This window comes from Periplaneta americana, chromosome 3 (genome assembly GCF_040183065.1).
Source record: "Periplaneta americana isolate PAMFEO1 chromosome 3, P.americana_PAMFEO1_priV1, whole genome shotgun sequence".
NCBI lineage: Eukaryota > Metazoa > Arthropoda > Insecta > Blattodea > Blattidae > Periplaneta > Periplaneta americana.
This window is the reverse complement of record NC_091119.1, coordinates 64,145,598-64,166,935: the sequence shown is the minus strand read 5'-3', so window position 1 is coordinate 64,166,935 and position 21,338 is coordinate 64,145,598. Positions and strand designations below refer to the sequence as shown.

Below are 21,338 nucleotides of genomic sequence, written 5' to 3'. Positions count from 1 at the left end.
ACTTTTCACGAAGCCTAGTCGCATCTTTGGTCGATCAATTCCATTTGCAATGGTGCGTCCTGAATACCTTTAAAATGTACTGTGAATGGGGTATCAAAAACAGAGAACCAGATTTCCATTTTCTCCATAGACTCTCGTAACGTGTTCTGAATTGCTTCTCTAGATGTCTTAGAACACCTACAAATTCTTCGAGAGAAATATTTTCACAGTTATCTAATGCTTAAGTTTCGGAAAGAGCAGTAGATTTCCGTATTCCAACTACTCTATTCACAGTAGTAGCAGAGTCTAGTATATACAGTCACGAAGCTTGAGTTTTGAGGGTGCTAGGAACAATAATCTGTGCCGGCACTATTTCGCATTGCCTGTAATGAGGCGAAAGTAGCAATCCTAGTGGTGAGCAACTATCTATGGATGCATATTTACTACGTATTGAGCTTCGTGACTGTATATACTAGACTGTGGTAGTAGTTTCATTTTGGAATCCTTACTTACAAATGGCTTTTAAGTAACCCGCAGGTTCATTGCCGACCTCACATAAGCCTGCCATCAGTCCCTATCCTGTGAAAGATTAATCCAGTTTCTATCATCATATCCCATCTCCCTCAAATACATTTTAATATTATTCTCCCATCTACGTCTCAGCCTCCCCAAAGTCTTTTTTCCCTCCATTTTCCCAACTAACACTTTATATGCATTTCTCGATTTGCCCATACGTGCTACATGCCCTGCCCATCTCAAACGTCTGGATTTAATGTTCCTAATTATGTTGGGTGAAGAATACAATGCGTGCAGTTATGCGTTGTGTAACTTTCTCCATTCTCCTGTAACTTCAACTCTCTTAGCCCCAAATATTTTCCTAAGAACCTTATTCTCAAATATCCTTAATCTCTGTTCCTCTCTCAAAGTGAGAGTCCAAATCTCACAACCATACAGAACAACTGTAATATAACTGTTTTATAAATTCTAACTTTCAGATTTTTTTGACAGCAGACAAAAGCTTCTCAACCGAATAATAATTAATTTTGGAATGCTCGTGTTAAATCCCACATGACTTATATCAGCTTATTTCTTACTTGTAATATTTGATTACATAACAAACTTTTACTATACCGGTATGTGCCAAAATTTTGTCTACTTGGAGATTCCCGAAAAACCTAACTAAAAAGAACAGCATCCATTCCCTCAAACAGCTTCCATGGAAATGTTCCATATACAGTAACTAACTCAAAAGGAACACAAAGTAGGACCAGTGTTCTATTGTCCCCGGTTAAATGAAAAAAAATAGACTTCATCTTCATCTAATGTTGATAATTATTAGCCCTCTAGAAGCAGCCCTCATCTTTGCTTAAGCTCTTCCAAATATCATCCTCAAATTATAACACAATACAAACCCACAATTTATCACACAAGAACAGAGCAAATACAAAACATACTAATGCAGTGCAGAGTAAGTGAGCAGGAGACTACTCTTCAATAGATCCCAGGCCACTGTGGAGTAACCGTGAATGGAATGGGAGATCAGAGGAGCCTCAGCACTACAACCTACTCAAGAATCATTCAAATCAATGTCCTTTAAAATCAACAACAAATAGTTTACCATATTTTGAATTAATGACTTGCAAAACTCCGACAAGGGAGTGTATGTTCATTATACAAAGAACTCCTATGAATATCCTTATATACAAAAATCTCAATTGACGAATTCAAACCTTCATAGCAAAATCAAGAATAGGCCACATAGTAACTGCTAAAGTGTAATGCTAAGGACTAAATTAGCTGAGGACCTAGTTTCAAGCTGGCATGTATTATCGGATACTTCTGCATCCGATCATAGGTGCATATACTTTAGAATTAAGTTTAGATCACTAATCCAGTGATCAGCAGGAACCCGAGGAGGACTGATTGGGATAAATACAAAAAAGACTTTTCAGCACTGGCATCGGGTATCTCTAGGAATATTTGTTCTATAATAGATGTGGAATTGGCAGTTGACCAGTTGCAACAGACCATTCTCCTACCATAATATGATAATTGTCAAGCTAAAGGTTGCTGGCTTGTCAAGGCAAGTTCCTTAGTGGTCTAAAGAGCTATGCGAACTTAGACGTAAAACAAGGAAGGAAGCTTTTTAAACTTGCACGAAGAACTGGTGATCGGACCACCTATTGGAGGGAACTTACCAGTTACAACATGGCTATTCACAAAGCCAAAAGGCAGACTTGGAAGGAGCACTGTGAGGGGATGGAAAACATTCCTAGCAGTGCAAGATTCATGACGCTAATGGCTAAAGGTGCTCACAAGATAGTAAGCACAATCAAACTACAAGATGGTAGTTACACACAGTCCGGTTTGGAAATGCTGGTTCATCTAGCAAGCATTCATTTTCCGGACTCAAAGGTGGTAGATAGTGATCAATCAACTGATCTGGGGCAACCAAATCTGCTTCGATTATGTTCGAGCAGAGAGGATTGGAATCTGGTTAGGGATGTGATCACTGTTACCAAAGTAAGATGGGTCTTTAATTCTTTTGAACCATATAAATTTGCAGGTCCTGATTCGATCATACCTGCTTTCCTGCAACAGGGAATTGACTCACTGCAGTCTTTACTTTGCAGAATCTACAGGATCTGCCTAGCCTCTGGTTATGTGACAGACCAAAGTGACATTTATACAGAAACTGGACGACCTAGCTATGCTGAGGCCAAGGCATATCGTCCAATAAGTCTCTCCTCACAAAGCATGGAGAGATTAGTGGATAGGCACATTGGGAATAAAGTGTTGAAGGATTTTCCTTTACACAAGAACCAATTTGCCTATCTACCTGGTAAATCCACAGAAGCAGCACTTCATCATGTTGTTTCATCTATTGAGAAGGCACTGGTTTTCAAGGAAACTGCCATTGGCGCATTTCTAGATATAGAAGGAGCATTTGATAAAACTTCATGCAAAGTAGTGTCAAAAGCCCTTCAAGAGCATAAAGTCCCTACACTTATCTGTAGATGGATACACTTTACGCTAGAAAATAGGCAAAATACTATGAGCCTGTTTGAGGAAACGCTAAAGGTGACTAAGGCCAGGAGCTCTCCTCAATGTGGCATTCTTTCGCCCTTGCTTTGGAACCTGGTTGTGGATGCCTTGTTGAGGGAACTCAATGGGGCTGAGTATTTTACTATTGGATTCGCAGTGGACATTGCTGTGATCTTTAAAGGGAAATTTCCTAATACAGTCTTCGAAGTGCTCCAAGTTGCACAGACAAAAATTGAAGCCTGGTGTTACAGAAACAGACTTTCTTGTTAATCCAAATAAAACAGTTGTGGTGCCTTTCACTAGAATGAGGTCTATAGGGAACTTAAAGGAACCTACTCTTTTTGGTGAAAGAATACCCAACTCTTCACAATTAAGTATCTAGGACTCATCCTGGACCAGTAGTGGCTCGTCGTAAAGAAAATAGGTGAAGTGCTGTTCACATACACAAATGCATGAACAGTTTTGCTTATATAAACTACGTACAATTTTACTAGTTCTAGAACACATGCAAACAGGAAAATTAATTTATTTCAGGACTCACCAAATTTCTTCAATACAAAGTCAATCCTCCTACATTTTAAAGCAGCAAACCTGTCGATGATGTCTTCATAAAATGTCTCAGTTCAACTGAGGGTGGGCAGTATATCTCTATGCAAAGCTATGGGGCTAATGATGAAAGTCTCTCCTGTGATGTGGCATTCCAAATGAAATTTTCAATCTTATCAAAGAGAAAAGCTTCTTTCATCGCAATAATTTAAGTTATTTCATACAACTTCTCTATTTTTAGCACTTTTTAGAGCAAAGAAAGAATGGAATTGTCGGACGTCCAGAATTTAAAATATCTTTTCCAATATATTACAAACCGTGCCATTTTCAGGATACATATTTCGCACTCATTTATTAATATTTTCTATGTACTGGTACCTAAGTATTTGCATAATTGCACTATAGTGATTAAACATACAATATACACTACGATGTAGGATTAATACACTTTATACACTTATCACTAATACATTAAATACAGTAGCGTGCAAATTAATCTGAACAACGTAATTACTTATGCAAAAACACTCAAACGGGATAAAAAAAGGATCTAAGACATACCTCAGTAATCTATGTGCCCTCCCTTGTTCCTAATAACAGCTCTGAGACGATTTGGCATGGATTCCACTAATTTCCCACAAATATTCTTCATTTCTTCATCGTGAAACCATACACCAATGAGGGCAGAAATCATCTTCTCCTTTGCAGAACAATCCATTTTTTGCATTCTTCTTTTGCAAATTGACCACAAGTTCTCAATGGGGTTGATGTCGGGTGAGTTACCTGGCCAGGGGAGTACCTGAATATTCTTCTTGTTGAAGAATTCTGTAGTTTTTCGAGACGTATGGCATGGTGCCAGGTCTTGTTGGAACACACCTCTGCTATCCGGAAATGATTTTTGCAGCTGGGGTACGATTCTGGTTTCCAATAAGTGAATATATTTGTCAGAATTCATCAGTCCCTTGATAGGTATTAATGCTCCAGGCCCTTCTTGTGTAAAACAACCCCAAAACATTACTTTAGGAGGGTATTTGGGTGCTTGTTGGAGATGAGCTGCTGTTACTTTTTTGGATCATTTCCGTACGTAAGAAACACGGTGGCCGTGGACCTCGAAATGAGACTCATCGGAAAAAAGTACCGTACATTCTTCCAGTCATTCACTGTCCAGTGTTGATGTAATTTTGCCCACATTAAGCGTTTTTTGCACATAACAGGGGTTAGCAGTTGCTTCTTAATAGGCTTACGAGCCCTTCGTCCAGCTTCCAAAAGCCTACGCTGCACTGTTGTGACGTGAATATTCGCCATTAACTCGCGGGTTAAGTCGACAGCAGTTAGTCTAGGATTTAATTTACTTTTCCTGACAATTAAACGATCATCTGCAGGTGAAGTCTTCCTTTTCCGGCCACAGTTTCCTTTTTTCTGGGGTGTGATGGATCCAGTCTCCCTGTATCATTTTATAATCGAATTAACAGTAGCCAAACCGATGTGACATTCTGCAACAATTTGCCTCTGTGTCATAGAAGAATGCTCTGCTAATGTTATAATTTTAGACCGTTTTTGTGGAGTTGTATCCATTTATGAAGACGACAGAATGTACACAGGATTACAGTATTAAGTCTTCAACACAACTGAAATGCTTATAAGTACAAAACGACAGGCAAAATGTCACATATTATAAAAAAAATAATGACAGACCTTCAACAATGGAATTACATGTACTACAGATGTCAATTAAAGCGGTATGAGCAGCTGTGAGGCCAACAATGACAGAAAATGTAAAAATATGTCGTTTTCGGATTAATTTGCACGCTACTGTAATAAGTTAATAAGTACTAAACTACATGTATACATTTACGCGCACGTTAAACGTTCAAGTACAAGAGCTGGAAACTGGCGAGCTCATGAGAAGAAATAATACACGCTGCGGAAAACAACTTTTAAACTTTACAAATGCATGTGGCGTGCATTCCTGATAAAATAACTTATATCCAGCTAATTTACCGCTGCATGGCTGGCTGCTTAGACACAAGGAAGGAGGATACTTTTCTTGAGTCAGGTAGTAGGCCTACATACTGTAAAATTTCACAGCCCTTCAACAATAGCCCCCAGTCGTGGAGACCAGGTTCAACCCTTCTCTACCATTAGATCTGCAAACTGGTTACTCCACCTACAAGTCTGACAGTTCTCCATAACTGAAAGACTCAGCAACGCACTTCACTCATATAATCTTTCTTTAGTGCATGACGTCATGTTACCATGGAAACCAAGTGCTGTATGAGAATGGGAGCCCAAACATTTTCACCTCTACAATATTATAGGTTTCAATAGACAACGCTCGACGATCGTAACAGTTCACAGTATTCTATTCAGCAGACGGTTACAGGTATATAACACACACTGTTAATAACGACTGAAAATAATTTTTTTTTTTTTATTTTAGAAATACGGAACCAATAATAACTAGAATTATTAATACGAGATAAAATTGTGTTTTACACGCAAATAGGTGAAATGGTACTTCACCTGAATAACCGCCCCTGTCCTGGACAAGAGGTTGACATGGGAAAAGCACTCAGATTACTGTATTGCCAAGTCCTACATGGTTTTCTGGACCTGTAGAAGAATGCTTGGTAAGAATGAAACCTAGAATTATGTATTGGATATCTATCACTATGGTAAGACCTTTACTCTTTTATGCCACACTTATATGGTGACCAAGAGTTAAATTAATGAACTGCAGGACTGAACTTAACAAATTGCAAAGAGTGTTCTGCATAGCAATAATGGGAGCATTTAGAACAACTCCAACTGCGGCAGTGGAAATGCTGATAGGACTCACTCCATTACACATCTGGGTTGAGGCTGAGGCACTCATAGCATTTCATAGAATTTGTCACCAGACAACGGTGTTCAATAATGAACACTTGGATCACCTCAGACTCCCTTGGGATGACAATGTTTATCGTATTCTCAATATGAGAACTGACATTCTGGAACCAAGGGTTTTGTTTGACAACAAATTCACTGTCACTTACCCAGAGCGGAGTGAATGGGAAAATCAGGTTAAAGCTGAAAACAATAAGGGTCCAGTCTGATGTACTGATGGTTCCAAAACCAAGTCGAGAACTGGTGCTGGATTATTCAGAAATGATACCAAGCTTTCTTTTAGCTTGGGTCAGTATGCCACAGTCTTTCAGGCTGAGATTTTTGCTATCTTAGCCAGTGTCAGGGAAAATATTAAAAAGGGCTACGATTGTAGACACATTCTTATACTTTCAGATAGCCAAGCGGCACTTAAGGCCCCCTTGGATAAATCAAAACTGGTATTGGAGTGCCGCGAGTCCCTCATGATCCTGGCTGAACATAACACAGTTCAACTGAAATGGGTGCCAGGACATGTAGGGATTCGCAGTAATGAAATAGCAGATGAGGCTGCTAAAATGGGAACTGAGATCCCATTTATAGGCCCTGAACCTGTGCTGGGACCATCTCTAAGACCAGTAAAGCAGTTATCAGGGACTGGACTCTCAAGAAACATAAAAACTACTGGAACTCCAGTGAGGACTGTAGACACTCAAAGGTCCTCATAAGATATCTTAATAAAAACAGGTCAAATGGCCTGTTAAAATTGAGCAGGAAACAGCTCCGCTGGGCAGTTGGATTCTTACAGGACACTGTGCCCTCAAGAACAACTTGTACAAGATGGGACACAATATCAACCCAACATGCACTTGTTCACATGCGAATCTACTGTGTGAATGCTATGTACTCGCTCATCAAAGAGCTCTCATCTTTGGGAAACATTTTCCAAAGCTTGATGAGCTATCAACCTTCCCAGTCCGTAGTTTGATTCAGTTCATTACGAACATCAAACTATTGGACTGATAGGATATCATGACGGGAATGCACAATACATCTTTTAGGTCGCAGTGCTAGGCTGTTATAACCCTCCCCTTTTTAAATTCAAAACTGCTAAAGTGTGATGCACCTAATCCAACAAGGGATAGATCCAAAGCACTTGTTCCACCAAATGAGTCAGGCAGCCAAGAAATTCTAAGAAATTACAAATTCTAGTCCATAACCTTTAATATACCGGTAAATAATGGACACCATGAGACTGGCTCCACGATCAGGATTGGAAACATGTACCAAGTAGTAATTAAACGATAAACAAAAAATTGGAGGAACAATTTGTGTAAATACTCATCAAAAGGCTCAGATTTTGATAATACCAAGAAAATCTGCTATTCCTACATTCTCTTCACTACTTATGGGAACATTATTTTATCCTAAGTTATTATGAAACCCGTATTAGATTAGCATTCTGGTATTAAAATAGTATGGTGCTATTAGTGCACTGCTTCATCTTGAGATGGCAGCACCATACCATATATTTGTCTTTGAATAAGTTATAATTTTTTAACTTGCACATTTGTTGTGTATTCAGTTAAGTTTAAATACTTCAATAGTTTAAAATTGAAATAAATAATTCCACAACTTATTGTTGGTAGTCTCTAACAAATAGCGATGCTGAAGTTTAGCTGAGAGAAGGGGTGTAAAATAAATTACTGCACAGGGACGTCAGCGAATAGGGATTATAAAGAATGGTCACTTCGCGTCGGTACCTTTGATGTAGCCGGACTGATTTCAATGACCTTCAAGCCAGCTAAAGCGTGAGATTCTGCTTTCTCCCTAGAGTTTGCGCTGACATCACACCAGCTAGCAGTCGAGACAGCGGAAATATAACACATATAATTAATACATCTAGGTACATTATGTACTCAAATAAAATAAATTGGATCCATAAAATAATAAATCCGTCATTAACTGTAATGTCTAGACTCTAGAGTTCCTTTATAATGAGAGTTGTGACGTTGACCCCAACAATTAAAATATGTAATGACTTGATAGTGCTGAAAATGGAAAAACATAACTCTTACGAGAAGTAAAACCATATACCTATATTATATTATATACAAATATTAAACGAATTCGATACTTAATTTTATAATGTATTATATTATTTTATGTTGTTATTGTTGTTGTTTTCTAATGCCAGGCATTTGACAATAAAGTCATTTGACCTCTTGCACTCCAATATTTTTCAAAGATATTATCAGGACTAGCCACTGAAGCACAGATTTTGAGGTGTTCCGAATCCATTTCTTGGTTTGAGTTGCACAATGGGAAGTTAGGGGATTGATATATTCCAATTCTATGCAGGTGTTTGGCCAAACAATCATGGCCTGTTGCCAATCTAAATGCAGCTACAGACGATTTTCGTGGTAAATCGGGAATTAACTGTGGATTTTGATGCAGAGAGTTCCATTTTTTCCCTTGGAATTGAGTTATCAAATTTTGTTTGTTGAAGTCTAAGTATGTAGATTTAATAAATCTCTTCACAGAGTAATATGTAGATTTAGTAACAGGTCTGTAAGTAGCAGTGCTGCCCTTCTTTGCTAAAGCATCCGCATTCTCGTTTCCCAGGATTCCACAATGGGATGGTATCCATTGGAACACAACTCTTTTATTGAGTGATAATAATTGAGAGAGCATTTTAGTTATTTCTGCTGTTTGAGATGAAGGTGTGTGTTTAGAGACGATTGATAGAATAGCTGCTTTGGAGTCCGACAATATAACTGCATTCCTAAATTTATTGATGTGGCATAGAAGATTCCTTAGACATTCACTTATTGCAATGATTTCACCATCAAAACTTGTTGTTCCATATCCAAGAGATCTATAAAGTGAGAAGAGACAGCACGTAACACCTGCACCGGCACCTTGTTCTCTGGATATCAAGGATCCGTCGATGTATAAATGAAGCCAGTTTTGTGGAGGGTACCTAATATTGTCTCTAAAGACAATTGTTTCAGCATTTCAGTGTTTACTTCTGATTTCAGTATTTCTTCTGTTAAATTTAGATTATATTCTATATTTAATAGAGTTAAAGGGTTTGGTTTAATTTGTAAGTTTTCTTTTAAATTCGGGATATTGATTTTCTGTTTTAATTCTTGAACAATGGATATGAAACTTTTTTGAGTTTTGAATCTACAAAGAGGACTGTATGAATGCCAATTGTTACCTGTGTTATATTCTATAATTTATTATATCTGAAATATAAAATATTATTATTACAACTAGTTTGTCACTGAGAAATAAGGAAAAGCTGTTAAGTTGAATTTATTTGAAGCAAAGCGTTACTAGATTATGCAATAAGGTAGGCGATGTTTGGATCCTGTGTCTCTACTCTATTCTATTCTCAATTATTATCTTAGCGTATGCTCGATTACACTAACCTCTAGCGCTTGAAAGTGGAACTAAACGCTGGGGCACAGAGAAACAAAACACAGGAAAATTCGCTCAGTGTCCATTCTTTATAATCCCTATTCGCTGGCGACGTCATACAACCTAAATACGAGCCTACTTGCACCTGCGAACTTACAGTGCTTTGATGGATTAAAAATTAACGTACTATGTTATATTAATAACATTTGGTACTCACTCTCCTCACAGTAGCTGCTGGAAGTGTTTTACATCTCGTGTGATGTATAATTCAAATCACATCATTCACAGAATCTGTTTCATTAAGCTTATCCACTAAATTTAGTATTGTATTTCTGCATGGAACTATGGATCCTGGGGATTTACGTAAAATGTTTTCTGTTGTTCTACCACACATCATCTTTTTCTGTATGTACATTTTCAAAATGTGTACGTGTTCACACATTGAATATGTAACCAATGCATAACAAAACACAACTTAATAAACTGTGCTTATTTTTAGCTGAGTTACTGCATATCTTTTCTGCTGGCTGGCTGGCTACAAACTGATACAGCTAATTTTTGGGGATGGGGATTCACCAACCATACAGCTTTACATAATGATCTTTATGTGTCTTTCCCTCATTCTTGGCATGTACATAAAAAAAAAAAGCTGAATGATGAAATAAGCTAAGCATTAGGGACAGACAAACTCTTGAGAATAGTCGAATTTGCATCTTCAGTGGTTAGTTATAAAACAGGGATGTCCAATTTTGAAAAAAACACATATGGAAAAAAAAATTGTATAGCAGAACAGGGAAAACTTGAGATATAAATTTCCTGTTCGCCCAGTTCTGTGTAGAAAAACAATACTAAATTTAGTGAACAGGTTTAATGAAACAGATTCTATGAATGATACGATATGAATTATGTATCACACAAGATGGGCAACACTTCCAGCAGCTACTATGAGAAGGGAGAATATCAAATGTTAATATAGCACAGTACATAAGTTTTAATCTGACAAAGTGCTGTGAGTTTGTGGATGCAAGCAGCAGTGATAATGGGGAGCGATGGGGGGGCACCAGACAATGACTGGCAAACAGAAACACTGGGAAAATTTGCTGGGACTCACTGTATTTTATGTTATTTGTACCCAATTTAAAATAGAACACTGTGAACATTTAGTAAATAATCATTAATCATCAAGATTGCAGCATATAAAATGTTAAAAAGTGTAACCAATCACATAAGAATTCCTCATTGTAAAAACTGCATCTCATATCTACAGTCTTTTACCATTGCCTCTTCTACCACAATAATTATACAGTTCTTTTTACCACAACTTTCAGTTATTGGAAGAGTTAAGCTCTTAAGGACAAGTCCCTGGAATTTAGGAATCACGAGGACAGGAAAGGTTTTGCACAGATGATAATTAACTACACATCTGAAATCTGCAACCTGGAGAAGGCTGCACTTTTATTCAAGTTCAGGAAATATTTAATCATGTACAAAATATTTTGAAATTAGTGACCTGACTCGTCCATACAGTCTTCAAAACTTACAAACTAACTTATTATGTACAAAAATATGTCACACCTGAAATAGGTTGCAGCAGCATGTTCGGAAATAAACTTCACATCACTAACATAAATCAAAGATAAAAATATGCACGAGTTGCTCTGTCATGGAAGATAGTTACGGACCTTTACTTGCACAGTTTCATTGTTATTTGATTTAAAATCATTTGATTACGTATGGGACGTAGTTATAAAGTAGAAAAGCGATACAAAATTAAAATCATGCATATACACGAGAAAATAATTTCTCTTTCATTAGAATGACATTCCCTCACTCGACATAAATTAACGTAAGACTGAAATGACACGAATACGATGGCACAACACCATGTGACACGGATCTTCCATCCCGGTCCGGTCCCTGAATTCCAATAACAATAATATATACAACTGTACAACCGGGAACATTTAAAACGCTTATAGAGAGAGAAACAGTTAAAATCTTGTGTCACTATCTTAAAATGCCAATAACAACAAATAAATATACCGCACGTACATGTACGTGGAAGCAATTTTGCTTCATCTTTGAACCAAGCAATTGATTTACTGTAAAATATAACAAGAACTTATTTGGACATTTCCTTTGCTGTAGCCCTTACTCGCCTCCTGGCCATTGGCAAGGCTGATGGTCAGGAACCTCCCAATTCACAAGTTTAAACATACAGAAAGGAGGACACAAAATAAAACAGCAGCAGAAATAATACGAAGCACCGTTGCTTTCTCCCTTTAAAACTACATTGAAATCACTTGCTCACAACCTTACAATTGTCAGAAATCTGACCCAAATGGCTCTGATCGGTAAATGGACTCCATCTAACCAGTTTAATTTGTTAACAATTATCACCCCAAAAATTAATTCTTAATAAATGAAACCAGCCAGACAGATTGTGGTACCAAAAACATGGATATTAAAATATCGTACTTCTTTCCTACGAGTATATCTTACTGATGTGAAATTATTTGGCACTATTGCTTCAGTGGTGTGAAATTATTTGGCACAAAGTTTTCTGACTTCTCCACAACCTTTTCCTCACTCAGAGGGGAGCTGCTCAGCAAAGGAAACAACAGAATCAGCATGACTAAGGCACGTGACAGAAGAAACAGCCGGCAGTGAGAACATAACAGAAGGAAACGAGATGTAGGGATGAAGCTAGAGGCTGTCCCTGGTGTCTGTAGAAGGGTGCTGGCCCTCCTTGCTGGCTCGCTGCAGCAGTCCCTTCTTCTCCTCGCTGACACTTGTGGTGCCATTTCCCGTTGAACCAACATTGTACAGTGAGTCGTACACTGGATTTGCAAAGTTGCCACTCTGTGAACAATTGCAGCAATTAGCAGTCTGGTCCAGGGTATCCCTATCCCAAGAGAGAATCTCCACCCACCTTGTCGGCATCCAGGCTGAAGTTTCCGTCAAGTGCATCAGCATCATCATCCACCTCCTCCCGCAGGTACATGGGGTTGCTGATCTCCACATTCTCGTGCATGCGCACGTGCATAAAGGGCTTGCCACTACGCCGGCGCCGCAGCATGTAGCATGCAAGCACTAATGAGCCCACCAGCACCAGAAGGAATGTCAATGCCACGGTCACCACCATCACCATGGTGTAGTTGTTACCCTCTGCCCCACGCGCCACCGAGAAATCCAGCACTGGTGACTGGCAGCGGTCACCTGTGTTCGTGCTCGGGCATCTGAAGCAACACAGAGAAGAAAATAAAAGACAACTGAAAAGCAAGGGCCAGTCGAATATTACAGTTAATCATACATGCACAATATGTTAAAGTGAATCACTGGACTTAATTGCATAGTTTTGGCAAATGTTTTCTCTATAACAATAAAGACAATAATCTATGTATGTTCAGTCAGCATCCAGCAGCGAGAGCACCTTGGAAAAGTTTAAAACACATTATAGATTATGTTCAAGACTACTATATAAATATGGCCATTTAGTTTTACTTTTCTTCGTACTTAAGCATCCCTCTCATCCAGAATTCACTTGCATTTTCTAAACTTTAGGACAGAAATCTCATGTTGAATAATAAACAACATAATTATTTTATATTTCAAACAGAACTTTTACTATTATGAAAACTCTAGATTTGCTCTTGAAGATGTATAGGGAGTTCATCCATTCATTGTGCATTCAACTATTCCCTCCCCAACACAATGCCTGTTTATAAGGGTGATACAACTTTTTCTTTCTTTCATCCTCACATCTGTTCTCTTTTTCTACTCTATTAAACTTGACTATCATAAAGTGGTACCAAAGATGATGATGGATGTTCATAAAAATCAATGCATAGCTTCAGTTCTGGGGGAGAAATTCCTCAACCACAAAGTCACTCATAATGAGATGAGAATTTCACACATGTGAAAATGTAACAATAACACTAGCCTGCAAATTTCAACTTTGTGTTTGTTGCCTAAACTAGGTAATGTGATTTTATATAATGTCGATGTGCTGAATCCGAATTTTCAATCTGTTTGCTTCTATCACGTCAGCTTTGTTTGCAAAATCACTTTAAATGTATTTTATAATTACGTGAATTTCATCACAACTTTTTCACTTCACTTTTTTATTTCAAATTCAAAAACAATATTTAAAAAAACACAACTTGCTGAAATTATGTGTATGGTTGTTCATATATGTCACTAGATTGTTTTTGCTTTGTTTTGTCTTGTTTACTTCACTATTGGATGTATAAATTAGCACAATGTATCACACAAAAAATTACATCACTTGCTTCTTAGTTGAGAAAGTCCTCCTGTTCCTCTTTCTTTTATGTTTCTCTTCAAGTATATCACGCTTTAACATCCAACAATAATCACCAAGAATACTAATGCTCCCGCGTCCCTGGTACCTTCTTTCGAACTCCTGCAGATCTTGTGAAATCGTTCATCTTACTCTTAGCTGAAAAATCCTAGATTTTCGGCAAAATAATCTAGCTGAGAAAACAGAAAATTTTGATACTCATGTTACAACCGAATTCCTTGTATGCTTTAAGCATGTTAGCCACAATGTTTCGGTAATTAGGACCCTTGTTGCCAAGAAATTTTAAAACAACTCCACAAAACAACATCCATGCTGATTTCTCATTTTCATCCATACTGTTTCTAAATGCTACACCAGACAGGACCATTAAATATATATCTTCTTTCAGTTTTCTTCAGATAGTAGTGGAAATTTCTCACATATGTACTTAAAACAACCTCCTTCCTTATTTAAACTTTTACAAGCTGTTTCATTAAGCCAAGCTTGATGTGGACAGATGGCAGCACAACTTTAGAAGAACTCACAAGGCTTTTGCGCACAACATTCTTACAACTGACTTCCAAGTTTTGTCGAGGTGGCCAGTCTTTCATAGTCCAATGATCAACTCGTGCCCTACTATCCCACAGGCAAAGAAAGCATGGAAATTTGGTAAAACCAGATTGCTGACCCAGCAGCATAGTAAGAACTTTGAAATCATCACAAACTTGCCAGTTGTGTTTCTATAGTCTAGTCGCAATAACAGCAGTTGCAAATTTGTGTATGATTTTTTTAGGATCACTGAATAGGCAACGGGCACTGAACCAAAAATGTTTCCGTTATGAAGGAGGAAATCCTTTAAACTTCGCTTGGAAGCATCAATAAACAGTCTCCATTCACTTAGGTCATAGTTTGGAAGGCCAATTACTGAACTAAAACGTTCAACATTCTACTCCACAATAAAGCTTCAAACTGAGTTCGTTTCGTTTCCAGATGAAACGCAGACTAATGAAATGTGAGAGAAACTAGACGAGTTGATTTCAGTCTCTCACCAAGGAGTGGCTGACATTTATGTCTTTCACAAATAAAAATAATGACAAGGCTGCACGTTATTTCGCTCTAACTTCCTTATGTGCTTGCACCCCCTATCTGCTAAGAAACATCCAGTGTCCTTGGTTTTCAATATAAACACCTTAAAAATATGTTGAAATACATTTGGTTTCCATATCCTACCATACTAAACCTACATATGTTAAAGTGTTACAGTTTAAATAATTACGCTATAAATTGTGGTAATATATTATAAGAAAATTAAAATAACAAAAAAATGGTACGTGATAGGAACTTTTTGGCTTTGAATTTGATTTCAGCATACTAAAAATACCCTAAAAACATTAAAACTTTGGAGGCAGGAATTTCATTGCAGACTAGTGTAATCGATGGAGTAAAAAATTGAACTAAATATATGCAATCCAAAAAAAGATTATGGTTGTCATTCCTTGGGAGAAAAGAGACGAATTGCTGCTTGATATTTCTTGGAGGGAAGAAGTAACCACAATTAATACTGAAGCTATCTGTTAAACTATAACAAAATTGTAGGGGACAATTATAGAGAATTAAATAATAGTTGCTAATAACGCTTATATATGAAGAGTTCAAGGGAAAAACAATCAAAGTCAAAATTCTCTTAAGGGTGAGGTCATAATCTAATTCAGTATATTACTGAAAAATTTGTGTTTTTCTTATCAAAACTGGTAAAGGACAATATTATCACCACAGATAAGCCATTCTTTCCTACTTTTTCATTAGAAACAGCAATAAATTCTGCAGTATTTAATTTAATTTTTCATCTTCCTCAACTTGGTGAGGTTGCCAAAGACAAAGAATGTTAAAACAGTAACATTTAAGATGTGACATTAAAAATGTCTTACAAGAAGTTTGTTTACAATAAACTGAAATTTACAGTAGATAATGTTTTACAATAATGAAAATTTGCAGTAAAATAAAAAACAGATAAAAAAAATTAGAATGAGAAAATTCAACTGTAATTTGAATTGAAATACCTACAAGTGTCGCCATAAAATCTGCAGAGAACCTTTCAAAGCTATCATAGAAATTTCCTTAATTGTTGTTGTTGAGACTCCAAATTTATGACAGAATGACACGAATTCTTTTGTTATGGTCCCTCTAGCGCCCACCATTAATCCGATGGCTTCTATATCCCTAAGTTTATATGATGTTTTGTAATAAGGGATAGTTGGTTCATAAATTAGATGATATTACCCTTAAGAGAATTGTAACTTTAATTGTTTTTCTCTTGTACTCTTCATAAAATAAACTATTTGTTTTATGTTTTGTTTCTGTTGACTGGCCTTTAATTTTCAGACAGCCCTGATAAAGTAGAAAATTAAACACTATTACAGGGAATTCTTTGACCAAAGAAACTGAGGACAGTGTCCTATCACTCACATGCAGCTGGGCTTGAGGCTGGGGTCAGGGGACTCCTGACAGGTGCCTCCATTGAAGCAGTATCCCTTACATGCAGACCTCTCCTCACAGCGTGATCCCGTCCAGCCCACCAGGCAGTGACACATGGGTCCGTGTGCAGTTAATGTGCAGATGCCATTCTGCTTGCAGTAGTCTTGGCATGGGTTCTGCAGCCCATAGTGCAGTGAGCAGTCCTTGCCTCCATACTCACCAGTGCACCTGCAAAATACAGCTTTGTGTTCTGTCCAAGTATCACCAACATAGTTCTTGAAGGTCTAGAAAACATTCTGCTTACTACTAAGTCCAATCGTTGCAGGTTCGTATCTAACCTTCTTGGCAGAAAAAATATTATGTGTGGTATCTATCAGGTGAAAAAGTAGAACTGTTGGCTCAACATAGCAGATGTAATGTGCTGCATACAAAAAATGTCTTCCTTCATAAAGAGAAGTAAATAATGACGAAATTTTAAATAAAGATAAATACTAATTTCCAAGATTCTATTTTGGATAAAACAAGTACCGTAGAACAAAAATATACAATTCTCACAAATTAGCAAATTACGAGGTGTGTATGATTGCACTTACTTGCAGAAGGGCTCTCCATTCACTGTGATGCATGTACCTCCATTAAGACACTGATCTGGGTAGCAAGAGTTATGGCACTCAGCAGGTTGTTCAACAGGACACTTGCAGTCAGGATCATTGAGGTCCTGGCATGGCGTACACTTACATAAATCCACCTCACAGCGGCGTCCGGTGAAACGGGGAGGGCAGCTACATGTTAGTGTCTTGGCACCTGGGATGCACGTTCCTGCAAACTCAAGCAAAATGCAACTCAATACAAGGGCCTTAATTATTATTAACAATGCATATAAAATGAATGTTGCAGCTCTTTCCTTAATATGAGTTCACATCCTATGTTAACATATATATCATGCTAATAACTAGAGAGCGGAATTTAGGCAAAAACCTATTTTTTTCTTTGATACATACAAGCTTGAGATTTAATATTTACATTTTTCATATACGTATAAATAAAGACTTTTATAGTGCCTAAAATGCCTATTTCGACATTAATGCCTGTTTTTAAGATTTTTTTTTTAATTTTTGCATCATTTTTCGTAACTGTTTACTGTTTTTCTTAATATCCTGTACCATTTACATTCCAAGACGGATAACAACAACTCAACAACAGCAATGAACAACATAATAGAGAAGTACCTCCGGGCCACCCCTTCTCATTCTTACAACCTTTCAATCCTAAAATTCCAACTTTCAGTCTGCTTGAGTAGCATAGTCAGTATAGCGCTGGCCTTCTATGCTCGAGGTTGTGGGTTCGATCCCGGCCCAGGTCAATGGCATTTAAGTGTGCTTAAATACGACAAGCTCATGTCAGTAGATTTATTGGTATGTAAAAGAACTCCTGTGGGACAAATTATTATTATTATTATAATATCTTCCTCCGTCTGTCAGCAATTTAACACAAACTGGCTGGGTTGCATCCGAATAAGCATTCTCTTACATTCCAACACAGGTAGCAACCCCTTCCTTCTTTCTCATCATTTGTAAACACAGCAGAGCAACACAATAGCCACAGTAGGTGTTGATCATCTACTGTGAAGCAAACTATGGAAATGTGGTTGGTGAATGAAAAACACTAACTTAAAGACAGAATGTCTTCATTTTGTGTATGTATGTGTACTCTTGTAAAATGTCAAATGTGTGAAAGTTTCTTTTAATCCTAGAATTTTGCATTAAATATATGTTTAATATTATATTAGTAACATACTTTAACAAAAATGCCTATTTTTTACTTAAAGAAGTTTAAGAGCCTATTTTAGGTGCCTAAAATACCACTTTTTAGGGCCTAAAATTCCGCTCTCTACTAATAACACATAAAATTAAGTTCCTAATTTCAGCAACATGTCTGTGCAGTATGATCTGTGCTGCAGCCACAATGGCAGTCATGTTGAGTGCTAACAGGCAATAAATTTGAATAGTTTCTTATATACAATGTTTTACTTTTCTGACATCTCAAACAGGTCACATTGTATGTGTGCTTTTTTTCCTGGAAAAAAGTTTACCGGAACTCTATCACTCGATCACATTATACAACAAAAACGTAGGTTTAAAATATTAGGCCTACATACCTTATATTACAATAAGTTCCAAATGGAGCTCATCGATTTTAAGCATAACAGAAATTTTGCAATTTCGAGCTATAGTTTCAGGATCAATAACGGAAGATGGCAGCACTAGATTGCATGAGTTACTTTTGCAACAACGATAATAATGAGAAAATGTAAACTCTTGGACTCGGCAGTGGCGGCAATTTTAATTTTCAATTTCGCTTATAAAATATATCTCGTTTGAATTTGTAATGGCAAAAAGTTTACCGGAATATGTTCCGGACGTTCCGGCTGAAAAAAAGCGCTGTATATATATATATATATATATATATATATATATATTGCACATACCACTTAAGAGTATCGAGAAATAAACAGAGGAAGCTATTTTTTGGTTTTTATCTAATATGATGTAGAAACTCTTCCAGTTCATACAACAATGGATTAAATTACCTAAGGATGTGTGTTGTATGTTTATGTTGGGAAACAATCCAGGAATCTTCAGTACAACATCAGATATGTTATTGAAGTATGTGCATGTCGCAACAAAAGCTTCAGTGCATGTTGTGGTTATTATTTGGTGTGGATTGATAAGGAATTCCGTCATTGCATCCTTCTTCTTCATCAAGGCGACTGTCCTTGGAAATGTGTATCTGACATGTTACAGAACTTTGTTGTGGATCAAATCCTCCGAGGATCAATGTTCAGCAAGGTGGTGCCCCACTCCATTATTATGGTGCAGTGCACGATTTCTTGGATGAAACATTTTCTGATATGTGGATCGGAAGAGGAGGATCCTTGCCTGCCACCCAGGTCACCTGATCTGATCCACTTAGACTTCATTTTCTGGGGCTTTGAGGAGAGTGTTGTGTACCAAGAGAGAGCTCATACTTTAGAAGAACTGAAAGAATGCATTACAAATGCAACTGCGCTAGTAACTGCTAGAGCAGGCCTGGACGTTATTAACTTGACTGACTGCAGACCACCTCTTAACTCCCCACTCCACCTTCCCCGACTGAGACAATAATGTTTTGGTGCGGTACAAACAGGCAGGAAGGAGGCTTTCAGTCCCGTTCACTTCCCCTTTTATGTCCAGGGCTGTGCTAGAGAATACTTTGCGGGATGCTGAATACAGTCTCGATGTCTGCAGGGTAACTGGATGTACACAAATAGAGTTGCATTGACCATTATGGTAAACTTCGAGACTTTTTACAAGTTACTTAAAAAGTATGTTAATAAACTATTATTTACAGTTCAAATGATCACTTATTGCTTTATACTTTTAAATAGTACATAGTGTTCTTCTTCAATCTGACAGAATAAATCAAAATTCTCTACAGTTTGAAAACAAACTGAACTGTGCTGTTACACCCACCTCCATTATGACAGTGGCCAACGCAGCCATCATGCTCACATCTCTTGCCTGTGAAGCTTGGTGGACAGTTACATACAGGACCTCTTGCTGTCAGGCTGCATGTGCCCTGCAATATTATCAGCCTCAATCAATCTTATTACTCACAAGTACTGCAGACTCTAAGGCTCAATTATAAATTAATAAACACAAACAATGAACTTATTCCTTATGTAAGTTTTAGTTTTCCTAGCAATCACATGTAGTTAGTACATACACTTACCTGTAGACAATATTGATCACAATCAGAATGTTCACAGTGAGTGCCACTGTAGCCAGACTGACAGACACAGTGCTCCAGTCCATCTGTGCGGTTGCAGACACCACCATTCTGACACATCAGGTTGACACAGTTCTCACAGCGACTCCCTGAAACAAAACACAATCCAACAACATATCATTTTTCACATAGAAAGTAAAAGAGTAAATGCAGTATCACTTTTCACCTAATGTGAAGGGGTAATCCAAAGACAACGACTAATTTCTCACGAAAGATAAATGATTAACTCAAGTTTCCACCACAGGTAAACCTCTCAGCAAAGACAAAGGAGAAAACTTCAATCTTCCGAATTTATGTGAATTTTAGGCGAAGAAGGGGCTGGTTTTCATTGAGTATGTCGAATCCCCTGCCAATCTCATTCTATCACTGCTTCATTTGCAAATGGGACGTCTGGAAAGCTACTTCATTATAAAGTTTGAAGCAGTGGCAGTAGCAGTAGTAGTAGTAAGTGAGTTAATTACACCAACTGGAATCTCTTTCATCCTAGCTCTCAATCTTTGGCTTTGAATGTCTCAAGTATTGTTACATCAGCTTCTACTCTATTTCTTATTTTCTCGTTAAGTACTGTCTTCAGTATTGTTGGACCACAATTTCTTCGCCAGTAATCCATTTCCATCATTATCAATTTTCAATTCCTCTCCGTTATAATATTTAATGTTGTGATTATAGTTGTACGTTATTGCATAAGTCTGGAATTGTACATACCTTTCTTTTTCGTTTTTAGGTACCTTCATTTCGTTACTAAAATACTAGATAGTAGCAAAGACGTGAAGGAGCTATCCTCAACTCACAATCTCGAAAATCTGCCTTTCATTATCTAAAATATTCTGAACAAAGGCAAATAAAAAATGTACTTCAATTATTATTATTATTGTTG

At 37.3% G+C, this 21,338-nt stretch overlaps 1 protein-coding gene across 2 annotated transcripts in view; it reads right to left on the bottom strand.

Annotated features, from left to right (window-relative positions):
- Nucleotides 1-11,282: 11,282 nt before the first annotated feature.
- LRP1 (LDL receptor protein 1) overlaps nucleotides 11,283-21,338 on the bottom strand; it is a 423,729-nt gene continuing 413,673 nt past the window's right edge. Inside the window, exons 65-70 of one of the 2 annotated variants that reach the window (XM_069820634.1) lie at nucleotides 20,405-20,550; nucleotides 20,146-20,251; nucleotides 17,227-17,452; nucleotides 16,625-16,861; nucleotides 12,791-13,097; nucleotides 11,283-12,720 (exon numbers count right to left, since the gene is read on the bottom strand). In XM_069820634.1, the coding sequence (XP_069676735.1) occupies nucleotides 12,565-12,720; nucleotides 12,791-13,097; nucleotides 16,625-16,861; nucleotides 17,227-17,452; nucleotides 20,146-20,251; nucleotides 20,405-20,550 (1,178 nt within the window). In that variant the 3' untranslated portion in view covers nucleotides 11,283-12,564. The remainder of the gene's footprint in view (nucleotides 12,721-12,790; nucleotides 13,098-16,624; nucleotides 16,862-17,226; nucleotides 17,453-20,145; nucleotides 20,252-20,404; nucleotides 20,551-21,338) is intronic. The other variant, XM_069820633.1, reaches the window with a different exon arrangement.